The sequence below is a fragment of the Anabas testudineus genome, chromosome 7, assembly GCF_900324465.2.
Source record: "Anabas testudineus chromosome 7, fAnaTes1.2, whole genome shotgun sequence".
Taxonomy (NCBI): Eukaryota; Metazoa; Chordata; class Actinopteri; order Anabantiformes; family Anabantidae; genus Anabas; species Anabas testudineus.
The window spans coordinates 11,355,065-11,369,426 of record NC_046616.1 but is presented as its reverse complement, the minus strand read 5'-3'; the positions used below and the strand labels follow the sequence as shown (position 1 = coordinate 11,369,426).

At 42.6% G+C, this 14,362-nt stretch overlaps 1 protein-coding gene across 5 annotated transcripts in view; it reads left to right on the top strand.

Moving 5' to 3' along the window:
- samd11 (sterile alpha motif domain containing 11) overlaps window positions 1-14,362 on the top strand; it is a 70,440-nt gene that overhangs the window by 20,702 nt on the left and 35,376 nt on the right. For 2 of the 5 annotated variants that reach the window (XM_026367914.1, XM_026367913.1), the window contains exons 1-2: window positions 5,222-6,403; window positions 7,516-7,607. In XM_026367914.1, coding sequence (XP_026223699.1) covers window positions 5,704-6,403; window positions 7,516-7,607 — 792 coding nt within the window. In that variant the 5' untranslated portion in view covers window positions 5,222-5,703. Of the gene's footprint in view, window positions 1-5,221; window positions 6,404-6,558; window positions 6,682-7,241; window positions 7,338-7,515; window positions 7,608-14,362 lie in introns of those variants that run through there. The other 3 variants (XM_026367915.1, XM_026367916.1, XM_026367917.1) reach the window with 3 other exon arrangements.

Genomic DNA, 14,362 nt, shown 5'->3' with positions numbered 1-14,362 from the left:
TTCAGATACTACATAAGAACACCGCCTGCTAAGCAATTAGAGACACATATTGGGAATAAAAAGTTTTGAAATACGATGTGGTATTTAGGACTACCACCAGATGGAGGGTGTTGAATTGCCAAAATTAGTGCTTTCCAAAGATTCAGCACTCTGATCCACATTTTTCCCCTCTAATGTGGGATGTTTCTCCATGTCTGATAACACAGCACACTCAAAGCCCCTGAAACAATTTCTGATATTAAATTCCACAAATTCCAGCTTTGGAGAGCTAAACTCCCTCCAGGATCCCTCAGAAGTTTCATGTCTAGATAAAATGAGAACGAGTCAGTAAAGGTAGCACCATTTTATAGGAACAAATAGACTTAATGAGTGTTACTTGCTACACAGAAGAATGACCTGAAGCAAAAGGTGTTTTGCTTTTACTACTCCACTTTTATCAAATAGCACAGAAATGGGGTATAAAGAGCAGAGAAAGATAATATAGAATTAAAATCAAGATGGTTTCCAGCGGCAGTTAGCGATGTGATATTTAGATCATGGACCGGATATTTGATACCAATTGAGTCATTTCTGTCAAAAGGCCACTATGTACTGGCATTACATTAATTTTGTCTACGTTGGAAGCCGTGAGAGGCACAAGTAGAAGGCAGAAGTAGAAATGTAGAGGTGGAGTTTGTGTCCTACACAACCATAAAAAATGTTTAGGCGCCTAAACCTAGCATCAGTAGTCTGAGTGAAGAAGCTGTGCCTTTATAATTAGACTTTGCCTTGAATCGTTTACACCTGTTGACTCTGAGATTTATGGATTACGTGACACTATTTATGGAAGAAGATCTTTAGCTTATTTAATGTACAAAATTAAATCCCACTCATCCTCATTTTCTAGTTTGCGTCGCTCCACTGCTGGAGGTAGATGATAAAATATACGTTGACTGGCCCTTGGTGTTAGGATCCTTTTTAAATGGTGAATCAGAAACACAAAAGTCCACCTACAGAAAACGTGTCTGGACTTTTTGGCTTTTAAGTCCACAGACTTTTATTTATTTTTATTTATTTTCATTTGTTACTGACTGGGTTCCGTTTCCAGTTGTTTAGTGAAACACCTAAAGCAACTTTAACTCCCATTGCTGTGCTGGTCATTTCTTATACTTCTATGGAGAAATTGGACAGGACGAGATTTGAAAAGGATTTCCAAAGAAATTCATACTCTCCTTTAAATAGTTAATTACTCTGGCGGTGTCTGGATGTGGATGAGGGGAGAGACGGAGACGCTTCTTTCTGTCTTCCTGTCTTTTTTCCAGTAGGGGCAGACCTATATATTTTGCAGATCATGTCTGAAAGGCTGGCTCCAAGCGCTAGGGGTGGGCTCTCGCTCTCTGATGGTTTTCCAGTGAGTATTTGTCAGGTCAGACTGTGCACCGCCCGGCGGTCTCCGCTCCTCTCCCCGGGTTATTTATTACCTCTCTCCCCCGCCGGCAGCGCTGCGGCTCTGGGGCCGCTGCCAACAACGGTGCAGAGGCGGGGGCCGCATAAGGGGGGTTCCAGTGGGACGATGAGAGGACTGAAAGGACGTGTTATGCATGTTGAGGATGGACAGATATTGTCCCTCATTACATGCAAGAAACTGTTTTAGACGTACTCAGCATCTCAGGTGGCTGGCAGACTGGACTGATCTCAGTAATGCTAGGATTTAAATTCTGTGTGTTTTTAACTAGTAAACATAGGTCAATGTCATTGAACCATTAGATTAAACTGGTGAGTGTACGGGAAAATAATTGCCAACTGTTTTAATAAAAGATTTATTTATTTATCAATGAAACTGCCAAACAAGCAAGTACTAGCTTTTCAAATGGAAAGCTTTGCTCCATCTAATATTTGTGTAAAACAAATACCTTTGATTTTAATTCGAGACTGTGACCTTGGAATCTGAATTATTATGATTTTTTTTACAATTAATAGAATTGATAATCAATTAATTCATTCATTAAGTGTGCTGCATACGATTAATCATTATCAGTGTCACTGAGGTTTATGAACAGTTGTGGACAGTTTTTACCGTGTGTGTGTGTGTGTGTGTGTGTGTGTGTGTGTGTGTGTGTGCGCGCGCATATAACATTAACAGACAAATGAAGACACATATTACAGTGCAAAAATTCATTTCAGGATTTTCTATCAGTGATATTATATTATTTATTACATTTCTTACCTTCATCAGTGTAAATGTGTCTCTGTATGATCTAACATTAACAACAAATTAGAAGAGACCAGGTCATCACTTGTCTCAGTATATTGTCCCACTTGTAGAAACAAATCCATCATGATTGAATTATGTTTTGTTCCTTGTTAGTATGTTACTTTTTTGTTGTGGATATTACGGCTATGAAATAAGCCAGTTCCTCCCTGTAAAATGTTGATGGTTTTGGTGTCACATGCTCACAATCCAAGAGATGAGCTTTTGTATCGTACACTCACCAGATGAATCACACAGAGAAACTGTAAGAGGGGGAGACACCAGGGTCTCCATCAAGAGTGACTTTTGTCATTGCATTTTGACTGAGACACTTCCCATAATGTCACTTGACTGAGATAAGTCATTCTGCTACTTCTGCAGCTCTTCACCTGTATATTTGAAACCACTAGCTGAAAGCAGAGAATTAACTTCTGTGGAAGTTGTTTGTTTCTTAGAAAGTCTTTAATGATAATTACTGACTGAAGCAGTCCACAAACGACAACACTTCACTATCACTTCATCATAAAATAAAAAGGAATTCGAATTTCAGATTATCACAGTATGAGGTGGTCTTTTTCATCATAGTCTTACATGTTGCTGTGGAAAATAAAACATGTCTATTAAAAAAACATTAAGTTATTTTAAATACTACAAATCACATTTAATATCACACCTGCATTTTCAAAATGTGTTTGCTTGGTCTAAAAGTCTTTAAGAACATAGTAGCAATAGTTAGAAGTAACTGGATATTTGTAAAAGCTGTATATCTGTTTACAGTAATATTGTTGTATTTTCTATTTCACTGTAAATTTATGAGCTCTAAATGTAGGGGTGGGTATTTTTCTGTGGGCCCTTTCACATTCACATAGTAAAAGTAATATGCAAGAAAAGGTTATGTAGAAAGGTTATGCAAGGTTTCCACATCACATCAAACATTTGTTTAAAAAGAAAAAAAAGGCTGATGGAAAAATCTGCTCAGTTAACACGAATCCGTTTTTGAAGATGTGAAAGCTGAAGTGTCGTCACTGCACAAGTTTGGGGAACCCCTCCGTGATGAGACACCGAAATGAGTCATGATCAAGGATGGTGAGTGGGCGTACGAGTGGGCATGGGTGTCCCCTTTATGACTGGTTTCATCAGGGCTCTCCCGGTGGTGCAACCTCCAGTGCCCACGCACGCATTAGCGAGGTTTCCATCGAGACATTTCGATGCGGTGAGAGCTGGTTTGATAAGGAGACAATGAAAGAACTTCTCATCTAAAATGTAGTGTTCCACTTCCTAGAAGCGGCTGTGTAAACATACGCCATAAATGTCAACAGATCATGATTTATGTCAGTGCTGCTGTTCGGTGTAATCGCCAACATGTGGGAAGTGACATTGTTGTTTAGTTGAAAAACTTTACCTTTCGATTTCATTTTTGCAGCCGTATTTGCTGTAAAGGTAACGGTAGCTTTTGGTGACGTCAGATCAGTTTGTTTTTCAAACTGTGAATGTAAAATATGTTTTGGATTCCTTCTGATTCACAAACCCACTAATTCCATTACATTCCCTTCTGACAGGGCAGCTCCTCGCCAAAAAGAGAAATGTAAGTGTTACGGTCCGTCATCATGTCAGGCGAGGTAACAGGCAAGTGTTTTTGTAAATGTCTGCCGTGCATTTGCCTGTCTGCTCCTGGCTGTAGGCATAAAACCAGTTCTGGCCAGGCTGTGGTCTCTGGCCTTCCCGTGCACCGCTTCCGCCTGCGGTGTGGCGTGCCTCCTTCCTGTGTGTGTCAGAGGCAGTTTGGCCTGATTTATAGGCCCCTGACACACAGCGCTTTGGACCCCACCTCTGCTGCTGGAATGGCTATTCCATGTGTTGGTGGTGGATCCACCTGGGTGGTTCTCCACTGATGGGGGTCAGATGTGGTCCTGCTCAGGAGCTCAGGGGAACATGCCCTGCAGACAGTGTGGAGAGAAACTGCTCTCGAAAAATGTGGAGTGAAGCCAGTTTTCACTTAAAGCAACAAGCTTACAGCAGTAGTTCCACTTGATGAGTTAGTAATCCAAAATTAAATCAAGATACAACTCAAAGAGCAGGAATAAAGATTAAGTTTTGGTCAGTGTAAAACTTAAAATATGGTAAAAAAGTACAACTTTATTAAAGATTATATTTAGATTTAGGCTAAAACCAAGAAATCATTGGTTAAGATGAAATTGATTCTAAGGTTTTGTTTTGCTTTTTATTGGAAACTGCCATCATTTAGTACTCGGGTATTAATAGATAAAGAGTCGTTTCCACCAACCTATTCATATTTTTCTATTTTGCTATATCAAGGTTAAACATGGGGAGGAGTTGAACTCATCGTGACATGCATATTTACAGCTGCAGCAGGTGAGTAGTTTTGCTTGGTTGGAGTAGATGGTGTCACTGTAGGTGAAGTGTAACTATTAAATGGTTGAATTTTGACATGAGGGGAATATGAAACACACACACACACGCTGTGGGCTGTCAGATGAATCTATTGGCCTGATGTCTGTGATCCAAGCCATCTCTTTGCGTTCAATACTGAAGGTCTGATTTATGGTTGCTGATTTGAAATGATCATCATTTTTTTGGACATTGTACATAGAAACTGTTGGCCTAAAGGTGAATGCCTGATTTGGGGCTAATTAGAAATTTGCCTCTTTCAATGGGGAACTTACACAAGAAGAAACGGATAAATGCCAAAAGCCTGGTTCAGGAAGAAGCTTTGCAGTTTTATAATATCAGAATATCTTTGTACACCTCAAATACATGAATATAAGAGCTGTCTTCTCGCCTTGCAGATTCAGTTGCATGGGTGAAGTGAAATGACTATTCACTTCCTCATGCAAACCAACGACTGTTACTTCATTGAAGCTCTGCAGCGCCGTCCCTCGCAGTCCCCCCTATTCTCAGTGGCTCTCGCCGAGGCTCCGCTGTTTAAATGGGCCAAGTTAAGAAGCGTCGGAGAGTGCAAATCTTGTTTGGTCTGGGTCTGTGAACTTCAGCGTGACTTCAACGACATACACAGGGGTTAAAAACAACTCTTTCCAAAAGTTTTAACTGTATTAATGTTGCGCAAATACGACTGAGGAACATCAAGTCAGATTTACTTGCAGGCAGTGTTTCTGATTATTGCCATATGCCACATTTGTTTAAGTAACAAGAGAAATTGAGTTACTATTATCATTGTCTTATCACTGCCGTTATTGGCTGGGAAATTGTAATGTGGTCACGTAAACCCCCCCACAGCTGTATCGATTTGATTTAACTTTAAAATATAGTTTTGCGAAATTTCGCCTCCACTTGGTGAATATTGAAAAAAAATCTCTTATTTTCCATTTGCCCGAAAGCAAAAAAAAAAAGAGACGACGCATAGACTGCGACTGATAATGATCTCTGTAGCTAACATAATGTCCGGGCTCAGATCTACCCAGCATGTCAGGTATTAACAGAGCGAGTGTGATTAAATGTGGGAGGTAGGACCTGTGAGGCTGGCGGAGAGCGCTGCTGCCGCTGCGAGCTGGAAACTACTGAATGGGAATCTATCCGGCAACTTCACCAGACCGCTGTCTCTCGGCGACACGGGGGCTCTGCGTAAAACCAAGCGGCGCGTCTCCAAGTCTGGGTCAGCCCAACTCGCAGACGGAGAGGACGCTCAAGTTGGATCGGGCGAGCAGTTTTTCACTTGGTACCGGCGCTCGGCTCTCACTAACATGCCTGCCATCAAAAAGGAGAGGCTGGATGGAGACGACATGGCATTGACCGCGTTCAACCAGTCCGAATACTTGGCCCCTTTAAATGCCACCGCTATCCCCGTGGTGACCCCGCACCCGCCGCCCTACGACCACATTTTCGCCCATCACCGCGCGTACTTGGGGCTCCACGACTCGGCGCTGCATCACCAACATCTCCACCATCACACAGACGATTTAATGCTGGAGAGGTTCTCCTCTATCCCCGACTTTCAGCCCTTCTTCGACAACGGGGAGCCGTGCATCGAGGTGGAGTGCGGCGAAAACAAGGCTTTGCTTTATATCAATAAACTGTGTCAAGGTAGTAAGGGACCCTCAATTAAATACAGGGGTGAGTGGCTCACCCCTAATGAGTTCCAGTTTGTCAGTGGACGAGAGACTGCCAAAGATTGGAAACGGAGTATTAGACACAAAGGTAAGAACAAACGCCACTGTCCTCACGGTTCGTGTGTAGAAAGGGACACCTTAACATGAATTAAACACTTTTTAGATAACGTTTATTCCGGGTACAAACTTGGATCCTACGGTCCGTTGCTGAGTTTTGGAGTGAAAGGGTTACATCAGTCAGTGCGTAAGGAGACGGATGAGAAAAGGCGCATATACTCCACGTACCCTCCGAGGCTTTGACAGAGAGTTTGGGCTGCGATCGTACACCAGACCGGGGCATTTGGAGTAGACTGCACCGGGACTGAGGTGAAAAAGTTAGACATAGATATTGAGTTTGTGCCCTTTGCTGTATTTTTCTTCATTATGCGATGTGTCGTTCCGTTAAGTGTGGGTGCACTTGTGCATGGGTGTTGACACTTCAACGCATCGCATGTTAGGTTTGGAGGAGACTTTTAGAGAAATTGCGTTTTGTTTTCCCAGTTCATCATCAGAATCAGAGCTAATCGGATCATTCTGCAACCAGTTCACATTTTAAGCCGAATACCCGCTTTTATCGACGTGTTTTGGAGCATTTGCAGGAGAACAACCTCGGCAGCGTCACCACACTGATATTGTTCCGGTATTTTATGTTTACATTTATAGGACAATATTTTAATGTAGTAATTATCGCGGCGCGCGCACGCTCTCGCCACACACACACACACACACACACACACACACACTCACACTCACGCACACACACATATTAGGTTACTCAGGCAGAATTGACAGGAGTTAGGATGTGTGTGGGGGGGGTGGGTGTTGCCCCCAGGTCAAAAATGATAGCCTAATAGTTTAATATACCAGTTCCTATAGACAGATGACAGGAGGCTCATGTCTCTCTGAATCACCACCGTGGACAATGGGTAGAATTTAAACTTGAAACTGAGAAATGTAGAGAGATGAGCCAAGTTGGTCTGCAGGTAACTGAATAACTCCTTTAATTAAATACTGTGTTTATCGGTTGGTTTGAAAATTCTGAGTCTCGAGATGCAGCGCAGGAGAAAATGGCTCATTGTGAAGCAGTTGTGACAGTGAACTGGCTGGAGAGTGTGGTGGGTACAGTACATATTCACTCAAGTCTCTTGTTTTATTTTTCAGGGAAAAGTCTCAAGACTCTTATGTCCAAAGGAATCTTACAGGTGCATCCTCCAATCTGTGATTGTCCTGGTTGTCGAATTTCATCTCCAGTGGTAAGAATATTTAATCTTCTGTCATTCTGGACTTATACTGCTGCTACTTCCTTCTCTGCATGTAGTGTCAGTATGATAATTAGAAGAAGCTAATTAGGAGTTTCTATTTGGCTTGAGGACAACTTTTTTGCACTGGACATGTAAGGTTAAACAATTAAGGGTTAATAACTGGTGGTTAAGAATAATCTTCAGTGAAGGTTATAACTTACACAACGGATGCAAACCAAGTTGGTAGATGAATCGATATGATACAAATATTTGTGTTGAACCAGTAGATATGGTCAGATATTGTTATTGTAAACTCAAAAATTTAGATTTTTAAACAATGCAGATTCTCTACCTACGTGGTTCCACCAACACAAGTGAATTTGATTTCTATGGCACAAAACCATAAAGTTGTCTGTACAGACCTTCCTTACTGTTTCATTTCTAATTTCTAAACCATATCACCGGCTTGAAGTTTAGCATTTGTTTAGCAGGACTAAGCATACTGATATTTTTAATGTGGTATTAGTGCAGTCACCCAGCTCTACATGCATGAAGCTGTGGGTGACTGTGTGAGTGTATATTGGAGCATTGTCTTTCTTTGTAACCTTGATAGTGAAGCCCCTACAGGCACACATGTCAACTTTGATGGTAATTTTTCGCAGCATGAATATCAAATCCACTTTCAGCCTTTCACGGGCTCAGTATCAAACAGCTTTTTATTCAGAGGCATTGAGCTGTTCAGTATGGCTGCTTGACGTCTGGTGTCATTGGTTGGGCTCTTCTGTACCATTGAATCAGTTTCCTCACCTGGCTGTTGAACTTTTGTTTGCCTAGTGCTTCCCTCAGGGCTCGGCCAGTGGCACGATGCCAAACTTTGAGGCCTTGCAGGTGTGTCACGATTACGGCATCACCACTCTCTGTCTATGTGCGTGTGTGCCTGTGTGTGAGCTTTGAGCGGGCACACTGCCGGCTCACCGTCGCCAAATCTGTTCACACAGGTGCTGCGGGTTGTGAGTGTGTGTGTGTGTTTTTTATCACCACAGAGCGCATCTGTCGTCGCTCCCAAGCACTAATCTTGAGGGAAGGGTGTAAGAGGCTTAGCGAGCTACTGAGCGTGGCTACTGCTGATTATTGTGTGCGAGGCACGCAAGGCAAAGGCGGTTTTGATAAGCCGGAGGTGTTTGAGTGATACAGGTAAACTGGTGACATTTTTCACATCCATGAATGAAGACCTGTACCCTAACACATAGGGTTCAGCCAAAACGAATTACCTGAGGGAGGTAGAGGGCAGAGAAAAGAGATAGTAGAAATGCTCATGTCTTATTTTTTAGAGAAGGATTTGAGTATATGAGCATGTTTGCTTACGCTTGAGCTCATTACAGATATCAGAATGATTGGATTCTGGCTTGCTAGGGCTTGTACAGTTCCACTTCAATTAAAGCAGTGACGGAGTAAAACTTTTTTTCATTGACGTAAGCAGGCATAAGAGAGCCTTAAGATTGTTGTTGTATTCTTTTTCCCTGTCTCGCTCTCTCCCTTGTCTGATGGTGAAGCCTGAAGTCTAAGCCACCAAGTGAATACCACTGTGACACACATCCACACATATAGGCAAAGTATGTTGGCAGTTCCATGCGAGGCGGTGAGGGTTCGACAGAGGAGGCAAGGCAGCAGGACTTGTATGGCCTGTACTGGCGTCTCTCTCTCCCTCTACTGACTTCCCTCAGGGCATGGCAGCCAGCACTCACTGATGAGCTCGCTCTCTCACACTCACTCTTACAGACACACACACACACACACACACACTGTATGACTGCCTACTGACACAAATGACCTCATGCAGACATTTATTTTGAAAGTTTGACGGCTGAACTTTGAGTGATCTTGTTTTGCTATAGGCATGAGGCAAGTGATCATAAAACAGTGCAGCAGCTGGTGGGAAGACGTTTCACCTGCCTGCTCAGAACTCTTGGAAGTTAATTTGCTGCATCGGCTCGGGCACAAGCTGTTTATGCCAACATAACAAAAACTGTAGTGTTGTGACATGCAACAATATGTTGATAAGGATGTTTTTTTACACTCTGAAATTAAATTAGTTTATGATTTATACACTGTTGACTATGAGCTGTTAACGTATATTACCTTTACATTTGCTCCTATTTTTTGACAGCCTTTAGTTGTTCTTAAAGGTGCCTTTTGTAGACTTTATTTTTCATACATATAATACTTGTGACTCTGGCTGCACATTGAAGTTTATTCTTAGCTCTGTATGTTTGTGTTACTGTCTGAACACACTTGTTTTAGTTTGGACCTTTATGCGTGCATATCTGTGATTATTTGTACAATGGGATGACTGGTTGACTTGCTGTGTGTGCATGTATGTGTTTGTGCGTGCATGTGTCTCCTCCCGGGAGAGCTCAGCTTCCTCTGCTCTGTTATTTCAGCGGAACTGGCGGAGGCTGGGAGGAAATTGCACTCCCCTCCTTCGGCTCGTAAAGACCTCCTCCAATCAAGGGCTCTTCTTACAAAGTAGAATTAAACGCACACACACTCTCTCATCTATGCACAAATACAGGCATGCACACTTTGCATGTAACTTATAGTGTATCTCATTACAGTTTCATAATTTCATTTCCAATAGGGCTAATAGGGAAAGATAATAAAAATAAAAATTAAATTAAAATGCGCCATATTGAGTGGAGTATTAAAATCTGAGCTGTTCTATGCTGGAGTTGGCTTCGTAGATCAGCTACCTACTGTATGCTACTTCTGTTGTTGTCATGTGTGTTTGTGCCCGTGCTTGCGTGCATGTTGCTGAGGCTATGTTGCTATGGTAACACTGGAATCGGCCATTGGCCCAGAAGTATGCAGAACTGTGATCATGTTGATCGTCTTTGTGCACTTTTTGTGTCTCTCTCTCTCTGTTGGACAAATTACAAATGAAGTCGGCCTCTAATGACCTGTTTGTTTACCATGGGTCTTTATCCTACTGATCACTATCAGTGTGAAAGTGTGTCAGACATAGAGAAATACAGTTAAGAGTGGGATACAAGCACACATATGAAAGCAACCTCATGCCATCGTTTTATTAATCATTCAGTTAAAATATGTATTGCAAATTAGATAGCAGCTGCCACTATTGCACATGCAATTTTTGTAGTGCATTTGAAGGAGGAGGTCTGAACTGTGTCGAACTTTAAATTAGGTTCTACTGATTGTCTGAATCTAATTTTACTCTTGTAGACACTAAAACAACAGAAAACATAAGTTTAATTTACCAACCACAACGTGCTTCCACTTCCCCTATTTCCCTCACTAAACCCACCCCCCGACCTCCGCTCTCTGAGGGGGGGGGGCGGTGGTGGTGCAGTTGTTACCTGTCCATAAAGCACCCCTGTGGCGCCCTTGGTGGGCCTATCCAAACACAGAGAGAGAGAATAGGGGAGGAGGAAGGAGAGAGAGAGACAAGAGGGAAAGAGGAGAGCAAGAGGTGCACTGAAACGCTTGACTGCACCGCCACTGACCTCCCAGCGCCGCTTCAGACCACCCCCCCACCCCCAGCCTCCGCTCATCCCCTCCACCTCACCGACTCTCGCCCTCTGTGCGCTTCACCCCCTTCCCCCCACTGCTCCGCCAATCCCCCCCCCTTGCCCTGTGCCGCTCCACTGGGCTGCAACTGCCCGCTCGGCTCAGCGCGTGGGGGCCGAGAGTGCAGGAGAGAATGAGCGTGTATGTCTGTGTGTTTGTGGGGAGGTGGGGGACTTGGTCGCATGCCTGTCCGCCCTACAGTGCTTTCTCACTTTTTTTTTTTTCTTTCTTTCTTTCACACGGCCTTGAACAACTAAGTGCTAAAGTCTTCACATAAAGTATGCACACACATCTAGAGTTGGATCAGGTTATTTTGCCCTGTACATTTGTACATAAAGATTTTCACTTGATAATGTTAATGGCTGATCTGGTGGTAACATCTGTTCTTGCCAATATTGTGTATGTCTACTTATGTGCTAATAATTTAATTATAATCACATTAGGCAAATATAAGGCCTGTCATTTCTTTCCGTAGCCTGCACATATAGTGCACATTTGGCACTGTTTTGGTCCTGAACATGCACCAGAAAGGTCATAGGGTACAGTGGAAGCAAACTAGTGTTTCTATAAACAAAGCTTGTTATGGCTGGTGATGAAGAAAAAGAAAAAACATAAAAATAATTTTAGGATGAAGGCAAAAAAACAGCTTGCATAACTTACATCAGAAGTAAAGGCAATTGTATTAAGGTGTTCTGTGAATTCATCAAAGCAATAAAAATCTTGTTTCGTGCAGCTGGCACCTACAAATTAGGATAAATATTATGCTAACTATCATGAAACACATCATTCAAACTTTATTATTGGGTTTCTGGGAAAATCAGGTTAGTCAGAACCATTTGAACACTCAATATATTCAATATATTTTAATCAAACTATTACTTAAATCTGATTATTCACAGTAATCAAGTTATAGCTTTTAATGTTCGCATGATAAGCAATCTAAATATATAGCTAATCACCTGTCGTATTTGCACCTGTGAAAATGTCAAGAGGCTTTCTCTGTGGGTGAGTCAGAGATAAGGAGGTGAGACTAAAAGTTAAGAATGTGTCATTTGTATTTTGTGATGAACTAGATCTCAAGCTCATGCAAACACAGCAGACAAATTGTTTGTTTTGGCCTTGTTTCAGAGCTTTTATGTGAGCGTGGTAATGACCACTTCAACCCCCCGGTGTACGCTCGCTCATTTTTTTCCCCCTCTCCTTCTCTGTCGTCTCCTCATTCCCCCTCCCCCTTTCTCCTAGTGCCCGCGCCAAGACGGCCTGCCATCCTGCCTCCTCACACACACACATATATACACACATGCTGCGAGGTAACGGCAGACAGGCGCGTGACTCATTAGGCATTCGTCCCCCAGGGGGATCGCTGGGGGGGCGCGTGCAAGGGAGAGAGAGCACCGCAGCTGCAGGAATGTCACGGGCGGCTACCGCTGTGTGTGCGTGTTTGTGTGTGTGGGTGTGGGCTCACTAATGCTGGTTGGAGCCAGCGGCAGGGCACTGCACCTTTCAGGAAATAACACAGGGAGAAAGAAAAAACACACTTATTAGTCCACTTTGCCAACAAGAGCTCATTTAAAAGTCTAGAATAAATTTGGACAGAAATAATCAGGGTTTATAATTTTTGCTTGAATTGAAACTCCTTTACTGGCCAGCGTGTCCTGTAGCTGTGAAATTAACCTGTAATGTTTTCCACTACAACAGCATTTTGTTGCTTTTAAACCAAACCATTGCTCATAGATTTATAAATTCAGGACACCACCCAAATGACTTATAGCAATATATAGGCTAAATGTATGCATTTTTAGCTCACAATGACCACACTAAAATGGTGTGGATTGACAACTGTGTGGATGTGCAGGTTAATATTTGGAAATGAATATACCAATCAATTCAGTTCATTGTCATTATTTCGTAACAACATCTTCCAATAATAAGGAAACTTGCGAACTTGAGAAAAAACGGAGGCAAAAAGAATACAGTAATTTTAAGTAAGGTATACATTTATTGACAGAAAATTAGTAATGCAGACATTTGTTGTGAGAGGCAAGATATTTCTCTGTACAGGTAATGAACTGGCCCACTAGCCTGAACAACTGTTGCTGACTCTAACTAGATTTGTGATGAAGAGGTCACTTTAGTTAATTCATAAGTCATTCTGATTGTATCACTGTGGGTGATGTAAACAGACTGCATGGGCTTAGCTTGATTTCACTGTTCAAGAAGGTAGATTATTTACATCTCATATCTGTCCTGCTATTTCCTTTTAGTATTAGAAGTCATTCATTATTTTTAGTTTAAGTTCTATTTCTATTATTGGCCTAACAGCATATTGTGTCTAATGCAGAATTCATGTCTTATATTAATACGTGAACGTGAATCAAGATGTGTCTTTATGGGGAGGGTTTCTGGATGTTGTGCATTCCTAAAACCATTTCAACTTTCTGTCTACATTGTTTAATAAGTTGGTCAGTGTTCCCAAATGCATACATGTATGTTCATGTGTTTTTTTTTTCTTCTTTTGTGTGTGTGTTAATGTGAAGCACAGATATATTTCTTGGCTGCCTCACTTTCAGACAAAGTGTGGGAGGCGATATTCATAGAGGTGCTTTTAGTGGGACTTTTATGAGATACTTTTTTCCATGGCTGAAAGGAGGTTGACCACACACAGTAAGGTTGCCTCAGCTCTGTGCACTGGCTTGTGTGTTTGTACGTGCACATACAAGCCTGAGCGTTCATGCGCCCTTCCTTTGAGCGCCCCTATGTGGGCTGCCAGGGGTGTGTTTTGCTTCATGTTTTGTTTTGGAGAGCCCTCCCCCGTGCTGCGGAAGTGTTGCCGGAAGAAGTGGGAGCTCACCCCCAGTTCTGCGTCAGTGCCACTAAAGAAAGGATCGGGGCTTTCCGGGAGGAGAGAAGAGGGAGGCAGGGAGGGGGAAAGGAAGGGGGGCTGTCAGCCTGGGTATGTCACGGCCATGTGGGTGGTTGTCTACACACACACAGCCACAGTCACGATTGCTCGTAGACAAACTATTCTTGTATACACTGTATTGCTGGCATGCTCCAAGTAGAATCCCCCGCTTTGCAGGGGAATTCTAAGGACAGGAACAGGTGTGTGTGTGAGTGGTTCACATGTATCTATCTATGTGTAGGGAGGTGTAGGTGGTGAGGGAGTTGCGCATGTGAATGTG